Source organism: Crocuta crocuta, unplaced genomic scaffold (assembly GCF_008692635.1).
Source record: "Crocuta crocuta isolate KB4526 unplaced genomic scaffold, BGI_CrCroc_1.0 scaffold152, whole genome shotgun sequence".
Taxonomy (NCBI): domain Eukaryota; kingdom Metazoa; phylum Chordata; class Mammalia; order Carnivora; family Hyaenidae; genus Crocuta; species Crocuta crocuta.
In genome coordinates, this window is record NW_027528798.1 from 6,414,906 (window position 1) to 6,436,821 (window position 21,916).

At 45.5% G+C, this 21,916-nt stretch overlaps 1 protein-coding gene across 1 annotated transcript in view; it reads left to right on the top strand.

The window, feature by feature from the left end:
• Positions 1-21,916, top strand: part of WWP2 (WW domain containing E3 ubiquitin protein ligase 2) — a 135,196-nt gene that overhangs the window by 39,672 nt on the left and 73,608 nt on the right. Inside the window, exons 5-6 of the mRNA XM_077755471.1 lie at positions 9,974-10,111; positions 11,934-12,030. Coding sequence (XP_077611597.1) covers positions 9,974-10,111; positions 11,934-12,030 — 235 coding nt within the window. The remainder of the gene's footprint in view (positions 1-9,973; positions 10,112-11,933; positions 12,031-21,916) is intronic.

Sequence of the window (21,916 nt, forward strand, 5' to 3'; positions counted from 1 at the left end):
AGGAGAGAGAGAGAGAGAGAGAGAGAGAGAGAGAGAGAATCCCAAGCAGACTCTGCACCGTCAGCGGAGAGCCTGATGTGGGGCTTGAACCCACGAATCGTGAGATCATGACCTGAGCTGAAACCAAGAGTCAGACGCTTAACTGACTGAGCCACCCAGGTGCTCAGAAATTACAATTTTAAAAAAGCAGTTTTTTAAAAAGGAGATTGAATTAATTGTGAAATGATTACCGCCAAGTTTAGTTAACATCCATCACCTCACATAGATACAGAAAGAAAAAAGAAAACATGTTCTTCTCCTTTTGATGAGAACTTTTAGGATTTACTCACTGAGTAACTTACAAATAGATCAGTGTTAATTCTAGTCATCATGTTGTACATCACATCCCTCGTCCTTACTTATCTTATAACTGGAAGTTTATAACTCCTGATTTTTTAAAAGCAGAATCTTAACCATAAAAGTTCTCTTCTAGCTGGGCTCCTACATTTTGTATTTAAAGACCATTGAAAAGGAGGTTTGTGTGGTGGAAGCCCGCCCCTGCCGTGTTTATAAACATGGCTTTGATCCTGTGCCACAGGGCGGGGTGGTGTGGCTGCTGAGGTTCGCTGAGGGCACGGAGAGCATGAGCTGTTGGGGTGGCTCTGGTCTAGGAATCTAGGAATTGCCATTAATGGGTGATGAGGACTCTCCTCCCGTTGGGGATGAGGAGCTCTGATCACAAAGCAGCAGTATCTCATGGACTGACAGTTTATTCTAAAGACTGTGCTTGCCCAGATCTGTATTTATTGCCACCGAATCACTTAAAAAATTAAAGAATGTGTTTCAGCTTGACAAACTGAGGTTTACCAAGACAGATGCATTCTGTGTTAAAAGGACCCTCAGCTAGTTCAGTAGACTCTATTTCTAATGTATCTTATTCGATGGATGACTGATAAATAGCTAGTTCTGAAAAGTGTATGCCGTGTACTTTTTTTTTTTGTAAGTAAAGAAAAATGTCTGTTCTGGCATGGGCTTGGCGTTTAGCACGAATCATGAGAACTAAGGATGATCATGGTTGACAGATTACTGAAATGAGGACGCATGTGCCTGCTGCCTTCTCCCTCTTTCCTCTGGTAGTGGGGGCTGTCCCCCTTCATATGGCCTAAGCGTGGACTCTCCATTCATGCTTCAGAGCCCATGTTTCCTGCCTTCTCAGGAATCCTTCCTAATTTTCCTGCTGCCTCTCTTGAGTGTCCTCTGTCTTTGCAAGGTTATCTTCATCTGTTTGACTGTTGACTGAGTTTCCTACTATGCTGTCTTCTGTGATCACATTCCCACCTGTACCTCCTCTTTATGCATAACCACCATGTGCAGATGACCCGTAGATTTGAATCTCCAGCCCAGATCTCTCCTCTGAGGTCCATAGCTACGTACCTGCCCACTTTCCTGCTGTCTCCTTGTGGATATGTCAGAAACATGTCCCAATCTGACCTCATAGCCTCTTCCCCAGACTTGATCTTCTTCCAGTGTTCCATATTTCAATGTGTAGATTCACCATTTGTACGGGTAAGTAAGTTAGAAGCTTATGAGTCATCTTTGATATCTCTATCCATCTTGCCCACTTACTTTGCTCCTCTGTTTCCAGGTTCTCTTGGTTTTTACCTTTGCAAATCTGCCTCCCTCTTTCATCTTTACCTCTGCTGTGTTTTCCTTTGGCTACCTTACTTCCATCCTGTCTTTTTTCCGGTTTGTGTGCAGACAGAATGATTTTTGAAATCACAAAGCTGACCTTGTCACACCTTGATTAAAACCCTTAAGTACCATACTGCTGCTTTTAGGATAGAGAAGAATTTTTCAACATGACAGACCCACAGGGCCCTGTAGTGTATGGCCACCAGCTGGGTCTTCTACCCCGTTTGGGTCACAGTTCCATTCTAGCCCCAAGCATCGCTGTTCAGTTTCCCAAATGCGTCCAGCTCATTGTGCCACAAGGCCTTTGCATCTGGTATTTTGCCTTCCTGAAATGGTCTTCCTCTCCACTCCACCCCACCCTTCAGCATGCTAGTTGTACGCCTGAAACTTCAGAGCACAGTTGAGTTGTCAGTTCCTCGGGAAACTTCCTGACGCACTGCTGAGGCCAACTATCCAGTGCTCATGGTTCACTGATGTCTTGCATGAAATCTGTTAATACCATTGCAACTTTACATTTCTCTGCTAGATCATTTCATTGTTTCTCTCAACTGACTTGTGAGGTTCCTAAATGCAGAGACTTAGTCTATTTTCATTCTTCATGATAACCCACCTTCTAGGACAGTGTCAGGCAGATAGCGATGCCCAGAAAATGCTTCTTGAGTGAATGAACAAGAAAGAAAGAGTGAAAGTAAAAATTTACAAATTGGCTTCGTAAGAAGCTATTTTCATTTTTAAAGGAATTAATGGAACCTCCAGGAGACCAAAATTTTGATTTAGAGATCACTGAGGGACTCCCAGCAGCAGCAGCATACAGAAGAGGCTTCAAGGCCAAAGTAGACTCTTCCTTGCACCCTGTGTTCTGGGAAGACCCTGCAAAATCGTCAGTGATGGGGGCTGGGGGGTGGGGGTGAAGCAGAGTCAACATTGTTACCCCAGCAAGAATTCCAATGTTTATGATCTGATGCTAGCTTGCTAGAAAAGACTCTTCTTGTTAGGCTCTGGCTAAGTTTGGAAGCCAAAGAGACATCATAACAGTAAATCCTGGAAGCCTCTAGCTTCCTTTACTGCAAAGGGGACGTGAAAGAGTGTTCTCTTTAAACCGGGGGTACACTCCATCCTGTGTGTGTCTGAGTTACAGGGAGCCGGGGAATGGAAAGGAGACTATTTACTCTCTGCCCTTCTGGAATTTCCTCCGGTTCCGTTCCTCAGTGCACCAGTGTTTCACAACTATGTGTAGAATGAACACTGACCTGTTAATGAATGCCCTGCTTATTTTCACTTTCTTTTGATGGGCCTATGGGATTGAGGGGCAGAGGGAGACAGGAAGGAGGTTTGTTTGTTCCACTGAGCAGCTCTGTTAAGGCCCAAATCAATCACATCTTCATCAGGCTTCCGAGATGCTTGACCTGAGAGTACTTGGGCTTCCTTAAAGGTATCCTACTTTTGTGTCTGGTTTTATTTTTTTCTCAAATTTCCAGGTAAATCCTTACATTTGTATTCAGAGTTAGGAAGAAAAAGAAAAAAACAAGATCCTTCCTTTTAAAAGATATGTGTATTCATGCACATAAGTTTCGGTGTTGTGGGAGCCGGAGAGGGCAGCGATGATAGAAGATTCTAAAGTAGAACGTTCTTTCATATACTGCAGTGAAACTATCCAGGCAGGGGTTCTGGATTTCATAACTGAATTGCATGAATAGTGGCACAGTTGGGAAGTTCTGGTTTACATAGTTTTTTCTTTAGTTGGAATAAGGAAGGTAACTTCCATGCCGTATTTATCTATACTTATTAGTACCATATGCAAAAAACATATTAACAAGTCCAAGTCAAGAAAGGGAAAAAGTAACTGTTAGAAAAGTATTACTCATCTTTATTGCATGTAACCACTCTTCCCAATAGGAAATTATTAACCTGAAGCCACTTGCAAATCTGAGGCTTTGAAGTAAAGGAAAAATAAGAGTAGGAGTTATTCCTGAAGCAGCTCGATTGTACATTCTCTGCCTTTTTGTATTTCAAACTGCATATGTGATGTTGAATTCTTAGACGTTTTTTAGTTGGTTTCATTCACTGTTTGTGCCTCAGGTATGCTGGCTTGAAAATAAAAACTATGATAGAAGATGTCAAGCATACCTGAAAGTGGAAAGAATAGTCCACAGTCCCCTGTGAGCCTGTCACTCTGCCCCACAGCCATCTACAAACGGCCATTCCTGTTACATCTTCCTTCTTACCCCACCTCCTACTGGGTTGTTTTTCCTTAGATGCCAGGTGTATTTCATCCATAGACATTTTAGTATGCAGTTCTAAAAGATAAGCGCTCCTATAACCGTAATACCAATTTTATACCTAAAAAGCATAATGATAGTTATTTAAATATCATCAAATATCTAGTCTGCTTTTATGTTTCCCCAGTTGTCTTATAAAGTTTCTTTTCTACCACTGGTTTGTTCGAGTCAGGATACAAATAACATTGATATGTCTCTTCAACCCCTTTTAACCAATATGTTCTCTTTCCTTTTTTTACCGCTTAGAGTTCGTTGTTGAAGAAAATGGACAGTTTGTCCTATAGTTTCTCACCTTTAAAGGATTTTGCTGTTTATGTCCCTTAAGTGTATTCTTACATGTTCCTCTGTCTCCCTGTGCCTCCTGTAAACCCACAGGCAGATCAAGAGGCTTGATCTAGTTGGGTTCTCCTTTTTCCTTTCTGATGAGGTGATGGTGCCTAATGTCTGCTGGTCTCTCTCATCATGCTAGCTTGTCAAGTATTCTCCTGGCACGGTCCTTGAGAATTTCCAAATTCTTTTCCCCTAGATTCTAATGTCCAGCTCTCCTGTGGTCTGTTGACCTTCACACACAGCATTATAAGGTGTGGATACCCAGTTAGTACTTAGAACAGAACAGAAGAGCATTCCCATAACTGAAGAAGTACGTGTGCTGATTGCTGATGTTAGCATGAGCTAACTGGGACTTTGGCTTTCTCAGAGAACTGAAGTCCCCTGCCAGTGGAATATTTTCATTATATATGTTCCATTTGGCTGTAACTAAAGCAGACTTCCTCTGGCCATGCTCTAAGTTGGTGCTTTTTGCACCGCCTGCCCATCGTGTTGCCCAAAGCTTTTATTCCGAGGGTCTGGGGGGCCCGTGTGGTTGGTGGGGAGTCATGGGTCTTTCCTAACACGTGCTAGGGAGGAGGCCAGGGTAGAGTCTTCGTTAAGCACTGTGTTCCCAGGAGACATTGCCATGGCCTTGGCCCAAGCCACCATCTGCTCCCGCCTGGAATATTGTACTTACTTCCTACCAGGTCTCGTCTGCTTCTGCCCTTGCTCCTCCTGCGGCCAGAGTGGTAGCACTACCGCGCCAGTCACGTCCTTTCCGTGCTCATGATCCCATAACGGCTCCCAGTGTCACACGGAGGGAGCTCCAGACACCTTGCAAGAGCTCCAAGGCTCCCCTTGTGGGCTCTGGTTACCTACCCGCTGCCCTCGGGTCCTGCTCCTGTCTTCCCTCGNCACCAGCCTCCCTGCCGTTCCTCACACATGCCAGGCACACTCCCACGTGGGGCCTCTGCACTTCCTTTTCTCTCCACCTAGAAGATTCTTCCCCGGATACCTCTGTGACTTCCCCTGCCCTGTCCTTCTTTCGGTCTCTGCTCAGTTGTCGCCTTCCCAGGGACACTTTCTCACGGCCGCAGGTCCTCTGCCCGCCTCCAGCGCTCACCACCGNAGGCTCCAGGCTCTGAGCTGGCAGTCAGCACAAAGCCTGACGCGGCGCTCGAACCCACGAACCGTGAGATCATGACCTAAGCGAAAGTCGGACGCCCAACCGACTAAGCCACCCAGGCGCCCCTCTCCTACCTTCTAACAGGTGATGCAATTTTCTTTAAAAAACCTGCTTATTGTTTGTCTCTCCCAACTAGAATAGAAACACCCAGTCATGGGGTTTTGTCTATTTTGTTTCTGTTAAATCTCAGAGACGAGACCAGGAGGTTCTCGCTCCACGTCCATGAGCTGCGTGACCGCAGGTGGAGGGGGGCCTGACGAGGTGTGCTTCCTGGGCGAAATCGATGTGCTGTACCCGTTTTTCCATCAGTTTCGTGGTTTTTGAGCAGTTCCTGACCAGGCAGCAGGAAGACATGCCACAGGAGAAAGGCCCTTTGTGGAGTCGTCGGTGTGGCTGTACTGAAACCCAAGGGCCCCGGAGACTGTGTAGCTCATGCTGCTATTTATAGCCGAGATTCCAGTATATGTTTTCCAGCCACACTTACTCCTTTCAGCCTCCCCTGTATGCTCAGGTCTGTCACTCAATTAACTAATGGTTTCTTTAGTCCCATTATGCATTGTAGGACTCCCCTGGCTCAGGTATTTTTTTCAAAGAGAATAATGGGGTGTTCTGTTCTCAGAGGTTTAATTTTTTAATAGCCATGCCAATTTAAAAAAGCCCCCTTCCAACTTTATTATGAAAATTTCAAACATACAGGAGAATGGAACGAGTAATCCAGCGAACACCCAGAGGCCTTCCACCTAGACCTTGCTAGCTTGCTGCCGCCTTTGCTTTACCGATATGTGTGAGCTTGTGGGTGTGTGCATTCTTCTTCCTGAACCATTTGAAGGTAAACTGCAGATGCCATGGCACCTGGGTCCTGAAAGCTTCAGCATATCCTCCTGTAAAACCATCTGAGAATACTTGCATAATCTTCTTTCATCTCCCAAGAATAAGGACATTCATATGTAAAACTGTAGGTTTTTATTGAACCTAGGAAAATTAGCAGTCACTTCAGATATCTTTTAATAACCATTCTGGATGTAAATTTCTCAATTGCCCCAAGAAAATTTTTTTTTCAAACCGGTATTTAGTAAAACATCGCCTGGCGCTTGGTGGTTATGTTTCTTTAAATCTAGGAGTCTCCTTCTTGCCCCTCTTTTTTTTAAGTTTTTGAAAGTTTTAGTTATTTTGAGAGACAGTGCATTTGCCTGCGAGAGGCAGAGAGAGAGGGTAAGAGAGAGAATCCCAAGCAGGCTCTGTGACTGTTAGCCCCCATGAACCATGAGATCATGACCTGAGCCAACATCAAGAGTTGGATGCTTAACTGACTGAGACACCTGAGAGCCCTTTGGCCCATCCTTTTAGAAAAAAGCAGTGTATTTAATGACATTGTCTTTTTGAAGAGGCCAGGATATTTATTATGTAGATGTCCCAGATTCTGGACTTGTCTGATTGCTTCCTCTTGGTATCATGAATTTGTTTCTCTGTCCCCATATAATTCGGAAGGAGAGTTAGTGGCTTCATTACACTCAGGCTGAATGCTTTTAGCGAGAAGACTTTAAAAGTGGTGTTGTGGGTACCTGGGTGGCTCAGGAGGTTAGGTGTCTGACTTGAGCTCAGATCACGATCTCACAGTTGGTGAGTTTGAGCCCCTCCTTCTGGCTCTGCGCTGACAGCTTAGAGCCTGCTTGGGATTCTGTCTTTCTCTCTGCCCCTCCCCTGCTTGGTCTCTATCTTGCTCTCAAAATAAATAAAAAGTAAACTTTAAAAAGTTACTTAAAAAGAGGTAATATTGTGTACCTCATGCTGTGTCACATCACAAAGTATGTGTGTCAGGTCATCTCGCTCTTAGCAACGCTTCATTCGATCACTTGGTTATGACAGTGACGGACAGAGGTCTCTCTGTTGTTGGTAAATAGAATAGTGGAGCATTATGGTCTCCCAACTTTTGTTTAAAGAGGAAAGTTGTCCTCCTCACTGGCTTTTTTTGAAGGTAGAATGTATCCCAAGGCATTGCAAGGTAGCTTCTGAGCCTACAGGTATATAATGATTCTACTGGACATGATTAGTGGGTAAACTAGAGAAAAGAGCTAAGTTGGAGCCTTGAGGTGAGACCATGTAGCGAAAAATTCAAGTTATGCCCGTGGCTTCTGTCAGAGGACCATGGCAGTGTGACTGTCAAGAGTTTGAAATTAGCAAGAAGATGGCCACCTCTCCCTTCCTCTTGAGCATTATTATCCGTCCACAAAGGAGGGGAGGACATGCCCACAGGACATTTGTAAAATAATGGCCTTTGAGACACTAAGAAAGAAATCAGGGAATACTTCCAGAATACTCATCCCAGCACATTTCCAAGGCTGGTGTGCTGAATCCAAAGGGCTGGGCATCTTTAGGAAACATCCCAGAAACAAGACGAGAAGACAGTTTTTCCTTGAGATGGTTACTTAGCTCACCTTGGAAGACTTTTTGAAGTTTGTCACTGCAACCCAGAAAAGGACCCAAAAGGGCAAGAGAGGTGCAACTTTGCAGTGAACAAGGTAGACCAAGAGAACTGGGACTCTTCAGCCTAGAAACAGGAAGGTCAACAGGGAGATACTAAAAATGACAGCTTATTAGGAGCCCATTGGGTGCTTCTGTTTTACAGATGGGGAGACTGGTGCTCATGTTAAGTAATTTGCACAATGCTACAAATACCACGAGGTAGAACTGAGATTTGAGCTCAGCCTCCCTGGCAGGCACCCATCCTGAATCTGTGTGTGTACTACCTGCTAGGGACTTAGGCCCTGGATCTCAGCATAATACATAGGGAGACACCCCTTGACTTTTCTTTTAAACAACACTAATAAATGTTTGTTATCCCTTGGTTTCAGTGAGTCTAGATTTGTGAGTGGCTTAGCTTGGAAATCTGGCTGGAGAACTCTCTTGAGGTTGTAGTCCATACACTGGTTGAACCACAGTCATCTAAGAGCTAGACTAGGGCTGGAGGCTCTACTTCCTGGGTGGCTTATTTGCGTGGCTGGCAAAGGGTACTGGTTCTCGAAAGGCCTCAGTTCTTTCCTGAGTGCTGGACTTTTGAGGGAACTAGCTTTCAGATTACAAGTGTTATTTTATATAAATATTTGGAACTCACCAAGCCCCTGAGTGAAAGTGACTGCAAATAGCAACAGACTCCAAGGGATTTGGAGAGATCCATTACAGGGAAGAGAGATTATGGGAAGGGAGAGATGCTTAGGAGAACCTGAAAACCCAAAGGGTAACTCGTTCCCACGTTATTGTAGTAGATCCTTGAATTGATCCAGACTTTTCCTAAGTTCTTAAAAGGCTGTGTCTGTAGTTTGATTCGGGACAGGCTTTTTTAGTTGGGGGAGGAGGTTGTTTCTAGAAAGTACTCACAGAGATACTTATTTATGCATACCCTGCCTTGTTCTAGAGAACCAGGGAGATAGCTTATAATGATACAATAGCAATTCAGAGATAAAATGAAGTGGTGGTTTCGTGGTGGGTGGGTGGGGAGGGAGGTTGGAACATGGCCCTTTCCTGGCCTGGCTTTGTAAGATGTGGGGAGGCCTGGCAGGGCTGCATGCCCTTGGGAAATCCTCATAAATGCTCCTCTCTTGGTAATTACAGAACGACCCCCAGCTAGAGGTTGTGGCTCCCGAGCAGTAACTGGGCGGAAGCCGTTCCGTGTGGCCAAGCCTGGTGGCGGTGGGGTCGGGGGCGTGTGTGCCCTAGTTTCCAGCGCACGTAGGCTTTGGGGCATCTGTCTCGTGCTGGTTTGTTCCGTTTTTCTTCTGTGGTTCCCCGACTCTTCTTGTTCGCCCACAGAGCTGACTTTGCCTGGTGTCCCAGGGGCAGGGTGGCTCCGAGGTGCCTTCTCACCTCAGTCGCAGATCCCCCTTTTGGCTGGTTTCTCCTTACGGACTAACCCAGGGCCATGGGACGATTGTGGAGCTGACTTAACCTTTATTAAACTTACTGCTTAACATTTTTTCCTCTTTTCAAAGTGAGACATCCTTAGGAGTGAAAACTAGAAACAAATAATACTTTCCAACACAAGTAAGAGAATAAGTCCCCCCGCAAATCCTTCCTCTAGAGAGGACTCCTAATGACATTGCCTTGGGGTCTCTTGTCCTGTTTCTCTTCTTCTTGCCCCCATTGTCTGTCTCTGTGGGCAGAGTGGATGCTGGCTTGTGACTCCTTCCTCCAGATGCCAGCAGGTTCTTTACGCTCTCCTCTCTCACGGTCCTGCAAGTACAAGCAGACAAAGAAGTCATTGGGAAATTAGGTAGCTAACCCAGTGATACAAAATGTTTAGAAAAATGAGAGTACAGCCTTTCCCCACCCGTCTAATACAACACTGATGATGATTAGGCCTCTTCCTTCCCATTCTTTCCATGCCCTGAGACAGATTTCCATGCCCTGAGAAGATGCAGAAAAACGTTGCCAGGGACGCCAGAGGAGGTTAAATGAAGGCTTACCACTTACCGAATCTTAACTTGGGGTGCATTTGCTTTACTCCATCCCTGTTGCTTTTTGTGTTCAACAGTGGAGAACACGCAGCTGACCCTGAACCTGCAGACGGAGAACAAAGGCGGTGTTGTCTCAGGCGGTGAGCTGACAATTTTCCTGGACGGGCCAACTGTTGATCTGGGAAGCGTGCCTAATGGCAGTGCCGTGACGGACGGTGAGTGCCGCCCTGCTCCCCAGGCCTGTGCCGGGATGGGGCGGGGCAGGGCTGGGTGGGGGGACAGGGAGGTGCCCAGGGCTTGGTTCTCTACCAGGTACCTGGGTTTGGGTACCACTCAGCCACCCTTGATTCCCCTTAGCAGTTCTTCGCGTGATCAAAACTATGACATGATTTTTTAAGGACAGCTTTCTGATAAAGGACCAAAATAAATGTCAAGTCTTTATAAGTGTGTTGTTGTTTGCTTTGAGAGCAGAGAAAATATCTTTTCATCCCACACGGGCTCTGGAAAATAAGGTGTCTTTATTAAATGTTATTTGGGCCCATTTTTCTTCCCAATACAGTTAAACTTCCTGGGGAGCTTGAAGGTGTCTTTTATAAGACGGTATTGGTTGAGAAAGGAGGCTGTGTGTCTTAGGGATTCATGCTAGCAAAATAGAGACAGAGGCAGGAAAGTTGGAGTATCTCCCACTCTGTCCTGACTGAGCGCAGTTTGTTTCTTTTGATCTAGTCTGAAATTAGTCACCTTTGGATCTAGCAGGAAATTATTTCATGAAGTCTGAGGTCCGAGATGGGCTGGGTTTCTCCATAATTTTTCTCGTTAAATGTGATGTAACTATGACACTTTCCAGGCCCCAAACAGGCTTTCTGTAGCTTTGAGAGAGTGAGATTTGAATTCTCATGCAAGGCCAGTTGGGTGGAATCTCAGTGATTGGATGGGTCTTGACTTGAGAAACCTCCCTGGACTGAGTGGTGCTTTGGGCACTTTTGGTGCAAGAAGGAAACATGAATTATTCGTTCGTTCTGCACGTCTATCTGTAATTGAGCACCTGGTATGTACTCGGTCTTGGACCAGGTGCTACCCAGATGGCAGGGGCAAAATTCATATGGTCTCTACTCCTAGGAGCTTGTGATTTACTTGGTGGGGGCAGGGATGGTTAGACATGAAACAAGAAATGCAGAAATAATTATGTAACTGTAATTGTGACCAAAGCTATGAAAGAAAGGTACTGGGTGATATGAGATTCCCACAGTTTAGGGGAATCTCACTTCAGCTGGGGGCCAGGGAAAATTTCTTTGAGGAAGCTGAGACGTACCGGAGCTGAAGCATTTAGGTGGGCCAAGGTGGAGGTTTGGGAAGGTGCAGGAGTGGGGTAGCTGAGTGAGAGGTAAAGGGGTCCCTTGTGCAGAGGCTTCAAGGTGGGAGTGAGCTCGGCCTGCAGTGGGAACAGAGGTGGCCAGGTGGAGCGTGGAGAGCAGGAAGGAAAATGGTGGCTGGTGAGGCCATGAGGGCAGGTCAGCTCAGACCACACAGCCTCCAAGGCCTTGGTGAGGATTTTCGACCTCATCCTAAGAAGCAGAAAGCTGTTGAGGGGTTTTTAGCAGAATGGTACCATAATTTGATTTGAACTGAATCTGATTTGGCTTTTTAAGAGCTTTCTGGTTGCGGTATGGACCAGTGCAGTGCCCTAATTCCTTGCCCTCACTTTGCACAGTCAGCGTGGGTTTTGCATCTCATGTGGTGCGGCTGAAGTTTACTTAACGCACAAAGCAAGTTGCTTGTAAGCACCTGAGATGTCCTTGAAGGTCTTGGAGAAGAAGAGCTGTTCCCCAGGTTCGAGCGCCTCTGTGGGGGGGGGCCCCCAGTCAGATCTCACCTGGCTGTCCCTCTGCCTGTTCTTGCCGGAGGCTGCGGCTTGCTAACTGTGGGAGATAATCCAAATGCATGGAGTGAGTGTTGTTCCTGAGCCACAATCTCAGACAAACAAGGGCTGAGCTTCTCACTGTTTCTGTCTTTTCTTGGAATGGGTCCCCTGTCTAGGATCCCAGCCACCTTCGAGAGAATCCAGTGGGACGTCTGTGGCTCCAGAGAACCGGCACCAGCCTCCCAGCACAAACTGCTTTGGTGGGAGATCTCGGTAAGACAACCCCCCCACCCCCACGCCCCACCCTGCTTGTGGACAAGGAGGAGCTGGGAAGGTGCTCAGAGCTATTGGAAAACATGTTGGGAGGTGGCGAGGAACAGTTTATGTTAGAAACTGTTGGAAATTTCCAAAGGGCTTATCCCTGACTCAGTATGTTAAGGAGGTGCTGAGGAGAGTACAGAACTCAGGATTCTCAGAACGGTGAGGGGTTCCTTGTCAGAGATTGGGACTGGCTAAGCTGGTTATTTGGTTAAGTAGAACAGTCAAACAGAGCTTGGCTAGTGTTTTGTGTTTCAGGGTCAGCGACCATAGTTACCCTTTTAGGATGTACATGAAAATGTTTAGAGCAGTGGTTCTTTGTATATGAGATTTTCTGTCTGTGCATTTCTGTTTTTGGGGCGATCATGATTCCCTTTGGGCTATTGATTAAGACCTCCTGAAATGGAAGTCTGAATTATATTATACTTATTATACATATTGAGAGTGACTTAATTTACTGCATACCCATCTTATACCTGTATTAATGGTGAAAACTCATTTCCTCGGCAACTGAATTCCTAGACAAGAAAATTGTTTTAGGTGTATTAGAGAGATAGGGAGGAGGGAGTTAGGAAACTGTTTATATTATTTATCACGGTGTATAAAACCCCCAAACACTTTAAGGAAATTATAAGGAAAAGAAGCTTATGAGTGCAGCTTGTAAATCATTATTATCTGCAGAGAGTAGATAAAAAACTAGTAAAAATCTTCTGGAACAAATCCCAGGGATTGGGAATGATGCCACAGTGTGATTACAGCCAGTACCCACAGCATCTTGAGCGATCCCTCTGACGACGGCTGTCAGCCTCTCTGGATGCAGTGGCTTTGGGGGTCTGTAAAGTTTCAGTGCCAGGCGTGTCAGAAGCAAGAGAGGGTCAGATGTTTGGATCTTTTGTCTGTAGCATCACTAGAAGCCTGGGTGCCATTTCCCCGTTCTCCTTTCTCCACATCTCTGCAGAGGTGTTACCTCCCACCCTGGAGACCATTCACCCTTTTTTTTTTTGACTTGCCAGATGAGTTATAAGTTGGGATAAATAGTCAAGTATCACAGGGTAAAGACCAGTGATATAATTGGCAAATGTTGTGTCACCAGAGGCCTGAGGGACACCCAGCAGAAAGAGAACAGAATCTCTTTGGTGGTGAGTAGCTGGCAGAGAAGAACCCTTCAGCACGTCACTCTCTGAGAGCGATGCCTTCTTAGCTTTGGCACCAGTAGCTGCCATCTTGGTCTTTCAGCTGACTCGGAAAGTTAGTGTCATATGCCACTGATGTCACTTATTTGGGGGCTGGACGGCAGAGTACAGCTCTTAATAACTTTGGAATTAAGTTTTTGACCTATTTATTGCTCTCTGAATTTCTCTAGTTACAAGATCTTGAAATTCACATGTTCTGGCAGCCCTTCTTTGTCGCTGTTAGTGTTGAGGATTATTGTCTTTTAAGGCAGCAAGCAGACTTCCAACAGAAAATTGGATGCATTTTTGCCCATCACACATGGTAGACATTCGGTGCTGGTTAATTATTGGTGGGCCGAGTGCCTTCCAAGTAGCTGAGGCGGCGTGGGAGTCGTCCTCTGCCTGCTAAGCTCCTGTAGCGTTTTCCACACCCGGCCTCTGAGTTTTCACAGGCCTCTGCCTTCTCAGTGTTTATTCCGTGTTCACATGCAGCCTGCTGTCATTCGATAGCAAACACTTGTGAAAGGATCACCTGAAGGCTGTGTCTTCTCTGTCCCTAAGAGCTCCTTTCCCCCGTTGCTGCCGCACTTCAGAAGAAGGTGTGCCCAGGCATGTGGTAGCAGGGTAGTTGACTGGACAAGGGCGCAGGGCTTTGAAATCAGAAAATGTAGAGTGAATCCTGACCTTTCATTTACTTGCTGTGTGATATTGGACGGGTCACTAAACCTCTCAGCACTTCAGTTTTTTCAGATGTAAAATGGGGATATCATCTGCCTCACAGGGTCATTGTAGGAAATAACAGAGACGGGCTATGTTATGTGAGGGCCTTGCATACAGGGTGTGCTCAGGGGTAGTGGCAGGGGGTTCCTTTGCTCTGGAGACTCTGTCATACCCCCTTTGTGACCCGCATCAAGGACTGTGGGTAGGAGGGTGATGAATGAAACCTTCAGGAGTCAAGGACAGTCCTCTGCTGTCCTTGGTTTCCTGGGGCAGGAGGGATGGCTTCTCCCTGCTGCCTCCCAGACTAAATATTTAGCCTTTGCTGTCTGACAGGTAGGTTTTTCTTGGACTTGGGTGCTGTTCACCGTGATCAAGGATGCTCTGACGTGCCCAGAAAGTGAAGATTGTGGTGTCAGGCAGCCGTTTCCTTTCCTTTTCCCTACTTTATTAAGCGATAGAACCAGAACTACGGAAGGGTTTTACTTAGAGGTTCATCTACCCAAGTTCATCTCGCAAAGGGACCATTTGCTTGCCAAGCAAGACCTCCAAGCTCTGTCAGTGGGACTAACCCACTCTTGAAGAATAATCGGGTGAAAGAAACAACTCTAGTTATTTTACAATCTGGTCTGCCGCATGGCAGCCAGCATGGGATTGCCACCAGCGGCCCATGTGGCATAACTTGATTTATAGACACACCTTATTAGTGTGCAGCCCGTGGGCCTGGTTGAGTAAAGAATGCATTAATATCATAAATTGTTGTGTAGTCTTACAATGAAATACTATCCCATAGTAAAAATGAGTGAACGATAGTTGCATCGATATGGGGCATCTCAGGGGCACCTGGGTGGCTCAGTCGGTTAAGCGTCTGACTTCGGCTCAGGTCATGATCTCACAGTTTGTGGGTTAGAGCCCCGAGTCGGGCTCTGTGCTGACAGCTCAGAGCCTGGAGCCTGTTTCGGATTCTGTGTCTCCCTCTCTCTCTCTGACCCTCCCCTGCTCACGCTGTCTCTCTCTCTCTCAGAAATAAATAAAACATTAAAAAAAATTTTAAAAAATATGGGGCATCTTAGAAACATAATGTTGAACAAGAGAAGCAGGCCACGGGGTGGGGGTGAGGGGATACAGTATGATGTAGTTCATATAAAGTTTAAAAAATGTCAAACTAAACCACGTGTGTTTTTTTATGGATATCCCAAGAGCGAGTAAAGCCATAAAAAAAATGAAAGGGGGTAATTAACCCTAAATTCAGTAGAATGGTTATCATTGTTGGGGCGGAGATGGGTAAAGTGAGGAAACTTGGAAACCTCACAACACTGTGAATGTGGGGGGTGGGTCCTCGAGTGTTCATCTTCCTCCTCTTCTTAGAACCAAATATATATTTAGTATATTATTTACATGGTATATTTCACAATAAAAAAATAAAAAGCAGCCTGCCTCTCTCATGCTGAGAAAACTGAACAGCGATGGTATTGGGTTGGAGAAACCATTGTCTGCTGTTGAGGCAGAACGGATTCGGAACTTGGGATTTTTCCAGGCTCGATAATGACCACTTACTTCTCTTCTGCCCAGTCTATCTTTGTAACAGTAGCCAGCGATTCTAAGTCAGTGCTCCACATGGGCCTCGTGGGTCATGTTCCTGTCCCTTAAAAATCTTAGGCTTAAGAGTTTGGTTTGGGAGTTGGGGGAATGGGTTCCAGATGAAGGCTGGCCACTGCCAGCTAATGTGTCAGAACAGCACTGATCTTGGTGGTCTGAGAGGGCTGGTCTAACACTGCTTGGCGTTTGACTGCAGTGGGGGCGATTACGTGGCTTACCCAGGATTCTGTCAGTGTGCCGTGCTGTGCTGTGTCCTTGGCCAGTGATCCTTATTCCGGTGTGGCAGTGGGGAGCGCCTGGTATGCCCAGGAGCCCCCTGGGAGAGCGTGTGCTGGCTGGCAGAGGGAGGGCCTACCACACCCTTTCATGATCCCCCAGAGTTTATTTTATTTCACTGGGACGAGGGCTGGCTTTGGGAGCCGTGCCTAAGTCAGTTCAGGTTTTGAAGATCTGAGATGTGCCTGGTACCGTGCGCACATTACACACGACACGGCTTCTCCTTTCCACAGCCGAGGTCACAGTCTTTGTGATATACATATGGGTCGTGTGTGAAACAGACAAATAAATCCATGAGCATTACAGGAAGTTCAGAGAGAGAGAGTCTGTGTGGAGAGGGAAAGACCGAGGAGAGAGTGGAGGGGGAGTCTGCAGAGAAACTGTTGTCCGATGGTCCAGTGCAGTGTCTCAGGGACTGGGGAAGGGGTGAATGGTGAACCAGAGAAGCCAGCAGCGGGGCGTACATGCGAGGAAGAACTCGGCAGAGGGGGTCTGCGCTGGTAGTGGCGGCTGTTGTCAGAGTCACTGTTCAGTTAGAAATGGTTGTGAAATTCGAGACTGGAGAGTAGACAGTCAGGATGTCTGAGTCCCCCTGTACTTGGCTGATGCCTTGTCACCCGTGAGTTTTCTCCCCATGCAGCGGTTATGTGAAGTCAGGGCGTCAAGGTGTGACCAGCTCCCGGGGGAAACCTGCAGGGCTGTGTGTGAGCGATGCCGCTCCTCTAAGCACAGCCTGAGATTTCTTCTGACTTGAGTAACTAGTCAGGAGTCCCTTGTAGATTTGCCACAGTTACATAGAGAAATGGGAAGACAAAAAGGGAAGAATGGATTGAAGTTTTTCATTACCAGGTCTGAAGACTGTGAAAGAGATCTTGTTGAAGGAGCTGTAAAGGGGCTTCAGCAGTTAATTTTCCTTCATTATGTGTGTACATATTTGTTTTGTGTAAGAGCATATGTGATTGTGCACCAGTGTATGTGCATATATGTGTTTGGTGTGAAGGGATGGAAGAGTTAAATTTGCTTACGCCCGTCATCAGCTGAGTGTTGGCCAGTGTCGGTCAGAACCTTTGTTTTACCATGCTCCCCTGTGATTCTCTTAACATGGAAAAGTTTCAGAACCTCTTATGATAGAATTTTCATACTCCCTCCTTCCCTCTTTGCCTTTTTGTCCTGCTTTGGTGAACATATATCAAATTTATTGACTCCCGTGCCTTGGCATTAATGACCTCTGAAGATTTAAAAGAGCTATAGTCTCAGAGACTTACAAAGCCCCAAGGTCTCTGGTGAGCTCTAAATAGCTCATCAGCTGTGTCTGCAGACAGCCTAGCCCAGAAAGGAAAGAAAAATAAACTCAAGCGAGTATACGTCTGCTGGGATTGCTGCTGGGAGTCCTGGGGGGGGCCAGGGGGGTTGGGAAGCAAAGCTAATGGAGACAGAGGGACCGACAGAATAAGAATTGAGTCTTTGGGCACGAGGTCATTTTCTCAGTCATCACTGGCTACTGCCAACCTCTCCTTCAGTTGAGATGACTAAAGGCTACTTGATTTGAAACTGAGGTTGTTTAGAGATGTCACCCTGTTGGCATGAAACTCAGCCAAACACCTTTACAATTTTCATTCAAGCCTCCCACCCACAGCTTTTACTTATAATCTGGGCATAGCCTCAGGATTGCTAAGGAAGTGAAAAGAGTAAGCAGAGAAGTAAGTCTGTGGCACCTGGGTGGCTCAGTCGGTTGAGAGTCCGATTCTTGATGGCTCAGGTCATGATCTCACAGTTCATGAGATCGAGCCCTGCTGTCAGCACAGAGCCCGCTTGGGATTCTCTCTCTCTCTCCTTCTCCCTCTCTCTTCCTCCCCCCCTTTTCTTTTCCTCCCCTTCTCGCATTCTCTCTCTCAAAATAAGTAAATAAAGATTTAAAAGAAAGAAGTAAGTGTAATTCATTTATTCCTCCAGCAATAACTAAGACACAGTTCCCACTTACAAGGGCTCTCTTCTAAGTAGATGGTTTATAAGGAATAGGACTGAGTCTGTGGACAGGAGCCTTACTGCACTGTCCAAGCAAGGCATCAAAAAGTAATCATGGAGATTAATTACATTCATTTATACATTAGTTTATTAATTGTGCAGTAATTAAAATTATGCACTATACATTATTATACACGTATCTATTCAGATCTATTTATTTTATAGGTATTTATTTGACATTTCTTCTCTGTGAGCCTAGAGAGGCGTGGGGTGTGCCAGAAGGCTGGTTGGGAACTTTCCATGAACTAGGACAAAGTAAGGCAGATGTCTGCACTACGTTGCGGTGGTACAAAGATAGAAGGCCATGGTCTCTGTCATCAAGGACGGTGGCATCTAGCTGGAGACAGATACATAGGCGATGATTAGGGTAGCGGGACGGACCCCATAGCTGTGGTGAGTTCACATGCAAGAGGAGGGTAGCAGGAGGTGTACCCGAATCCCCCTGCGGGGTTGGGAGGAGATATCCCCGCATTTGAGCTGTACTTTGAAAGGAGTTTGTAGACCTGCGACATCAAGGTGATGGAAGTCCCTCCAAGAAGAGGCTGCAGCAGGGCAGAGACCTGGAGGCAGGATAAAGAGAACTTAGCATGTCTGAGGAAATGTTAGTCATTTGGTACTGTCCATATGTAAGGTATGTGGGCTCATAGCTATAGCAAACTATGGTTCACAGGCCAGATCCAGGATGCCACCTGGTTTTTTGTTTATTTTCGTTTTTGTTTTAAATTTTTAATGTTTATTTAGTTTTGAGAGAGAGAGAGACACACACACACACAGCATGAGGGGGAGAAGGGCAGAAAGAGAGAGGGAGACAGAGAATTCAAAGCAAGCTCCAAGCTTTGAGCTGTTAGCACAGAGACTAACACGGAGCTTGAGCTCACGAACTGTGAGACCATGACCTGAGGCGAAGCCGGACGCTTAACCAACTGAGCCACCCAAGCGGCCTTATTTATTTATTTATTTATTTAAGCGCATTGTTAGGTTCGCTGCAAAATTGAGCAGAAGGTATAGAGATTTCCCATATGCCCCTGCGTCCCGCCCCACGTCTTCGCTACCCTCAACATCCCGTACTAGCACAGCACATGTTTGTTTTTAATTTTTAAATTTTTTAAGTGTTTGTTTATTTTTGAGAGAGAGAGACAGAGCATGAGCGGGGGAAGGGCCGAGAGAGAGAGGGAGACACAGAATCTGAAGCAGGCTCCAGGCTCTGAGCTGGCTGTCAGAACAGAGCCCGACGCGGGGCTCGAACCCACAAACTGTGAGATCATGACCTGAGCCGAAGTCGGATGCTTAACCGACTAAGCCACCCAGGCACCCCACCATTGATTCTTTTATAGTCTCCAAAAAACTCTGCCTTTTCTAGAATGTCATATCATTGGAATCATAAAGTATGTAGCTCAGATTGGCTCCTTTCACTAAGTAACATGCATTTAGGTTTCCTCCATGTCTTCTTATGACTTAGTAGTGCATTTCTTTTTAGCACTGAAGAGTATTCCATTGGATGTACCACAATTTATTCATCCATTCACCTACTCAAGGACAGGCTTGATTCCTTCCAGGTTTTGACAGTCATGAGTAAGGCTGCTAGAAATATCCATATGCAGGTTTTTTTGTGAACATACTTTCAGCTCTTGAGGTAAATGCCAAGGAGAGTGATTGCTGGAGCATATGGTAAAAGGATATGTATTTTGTTTTGTCTTGTTTTTTAAGTTTATTTACCTATTTTGAGAGAGAGAGAGAGAGGGAGAGAGAGAGCACGCATGCACATGAACTGGGGAAGGGCAGAGAGAGAATCCCAAGCAGGCTCTTCACTGTCGGCTTGAGGCCCAATGGGGGGCTCAGAGTCAGAAGCCATGAGATCATTAACTTGAGCCGAAATCAAGAGTTAGACACTTAACTGAGCCATCCAGGGGTCCCAAAGTATATTTAGTTTTATAAGAAACTATCAGGCTCTCTTCCTTTGTAGCTGTACCATTTTACGTTCCCACCAGCAATGAATGATAGCTCTTGTTGTTCTGTATCCTCACCAGTGTTTGGTGTTGTCAGTATTCTAGATTTTGGCTGTTGTAATAACTCTGTAGTAGCATCTCATTCCTGGTTTAATTTGTATTTTCCTGATGACATGATATGGAGCATCTTTTCACAAATATGTAGCCTATTTGTCACCTATGGGTTTTTTGGTTTTTTGTGTTGTTTTTTTTTTTTTTTTTTTTGGTGAGGTGTCTCTTCAGGTCTTTGGCCTATTTTTTTAGTTGGGTTTTTAAAAATATTTGTTTGTTTGTTTGTTTATTTAGCAAGAGAGAGTGTGAACACGCATGGAGGAGAGGGACGGAGGGAGATATATAGAGAGAAACCCAAGCAGGCCCATTGCCCAGCACAGAGCCCAGTGTGGGGCTCAGTCTCACAATCATGAGATAATGACCTGAGTTGAAGTCAAGAGTCAGATGCTTAACTGACTGAGCTACCCAGGTATCCCTGGGTGGTTTCTGATGGTTGTGTTTTAAGAGTTGTTTGTATAATCTGAGTAACAGTTCTCTATCAGATATGTCCTTTGCAAACATTTTTTCCTAGTCTGTGGCTTAACTTTATTCTCTTGATAACCTGTTTTTGTAAATAATATTTTATTTGTTTATTTAGTAAATAATGTTTTATTTAATTACAGCTATCCTCATTCATTTACATATTGTTTATGGCCACTTTTTTTTTTTAGGATTTTACTTTTATTTTTTTATTTTATTTTAGTTTTTTATAAATAGTTTATTGTCAAGTTGGTTTCCATATAACACCCAGTGCTCNATCTTTTCCCATTCCATTGGTTGCCTTTTACTTTTGTGGATTGTTTCCTTTGTTATGGCCACTTTTATACTCCAGTGGCAGAGTTAAGTAGTTGTGACAGAGATTGGATGGTCTGCAAAGCATAAAATATTTGCTATTTGACTTTTTATATGTTTGCTTATCCCTGCTCTAGGAGATGGTAAGGAAGTGAGACCAGTTAATAAAGGGCCTTTATAATTTACTGGGGACTTTGTTTAAAAATAAGCTTTAAGTGTTTTTTTATTTTTCAGAGACAGACAGACAGACAAGACAGACAGAATATGAGTAGGAGAGGGGCAGAGAGAGAGGGAGACCCAGAATCCAAAGCAGGCTCCAGGCTCTGAGCTGTCAGCACAGAGCCTGACAGGAAGCTCAGGGAGCTTGAACTCACAAACCGGGAAATTATGACCTGAGCCAAAGTCAGATGCTTAACCGACTGAGCCACCCAGGTGCCCCAAGACTTTAGAGTTTTATTCTTTGGAGATAGCAAACCACTGAATTTTGAGCAAGGACACGATGTGCTATTTCTGTAATACATTATTCAGGAAAGTATTGAATGGATACATTTGAAGTTGTATCAGTTAGGGTTCATTGCAGGAAACAGAAGCCACTCTAGGTATTTTGAGCACAAAGGGATTCAATATGGGGAACTAAGTGTTTACAGAAGTCTTTATATGGGCTGGAAGAACAGACGCATGACCTTCGCCGTCCTTGGTATTAAGGTCACAGCCCTACATCTGCAACCTAGATGTCAGGAAACTGTTGCTGCCCCTACAGCTGTCTCACACACAGGAAACTAGTGGTCTGAGTATAAAGACTGTCAGAGCCTCTGCCAGTCATCAGGGCCCTAAGAGAAATGGCCTCTGCTCTATTTCTGCTTCCAAATCTCCTGCAAGAACTTCTCATTTGTATAATCTGCATCACTTCCAGAACTTAGCTGCAAGGGCATCTGAGAGTCCTCTGGCCCCTGAATGAGTAGGCAGAAGTGGGGAGACGTGTGGGAGAGAAGAGATTGGGGATGTCTGCCACAGTGGAGGTTGAGATTAGAACCAGGGACCAAGAAGAGGACTGCTGTAGGAACTGGTGAGTAAGGAATTGATGACTGGCCTTGGGCAGTGGGCAGAATTGAGAGAAGTCAAGAGAAATACCTAGAAGTACTGAGGAGGTGTAATCATTGAGTAGGACTGGCTGACTGACTAATGAGACAGGGTGAAGGATGAACAGGAATAGAGAGGACTTGG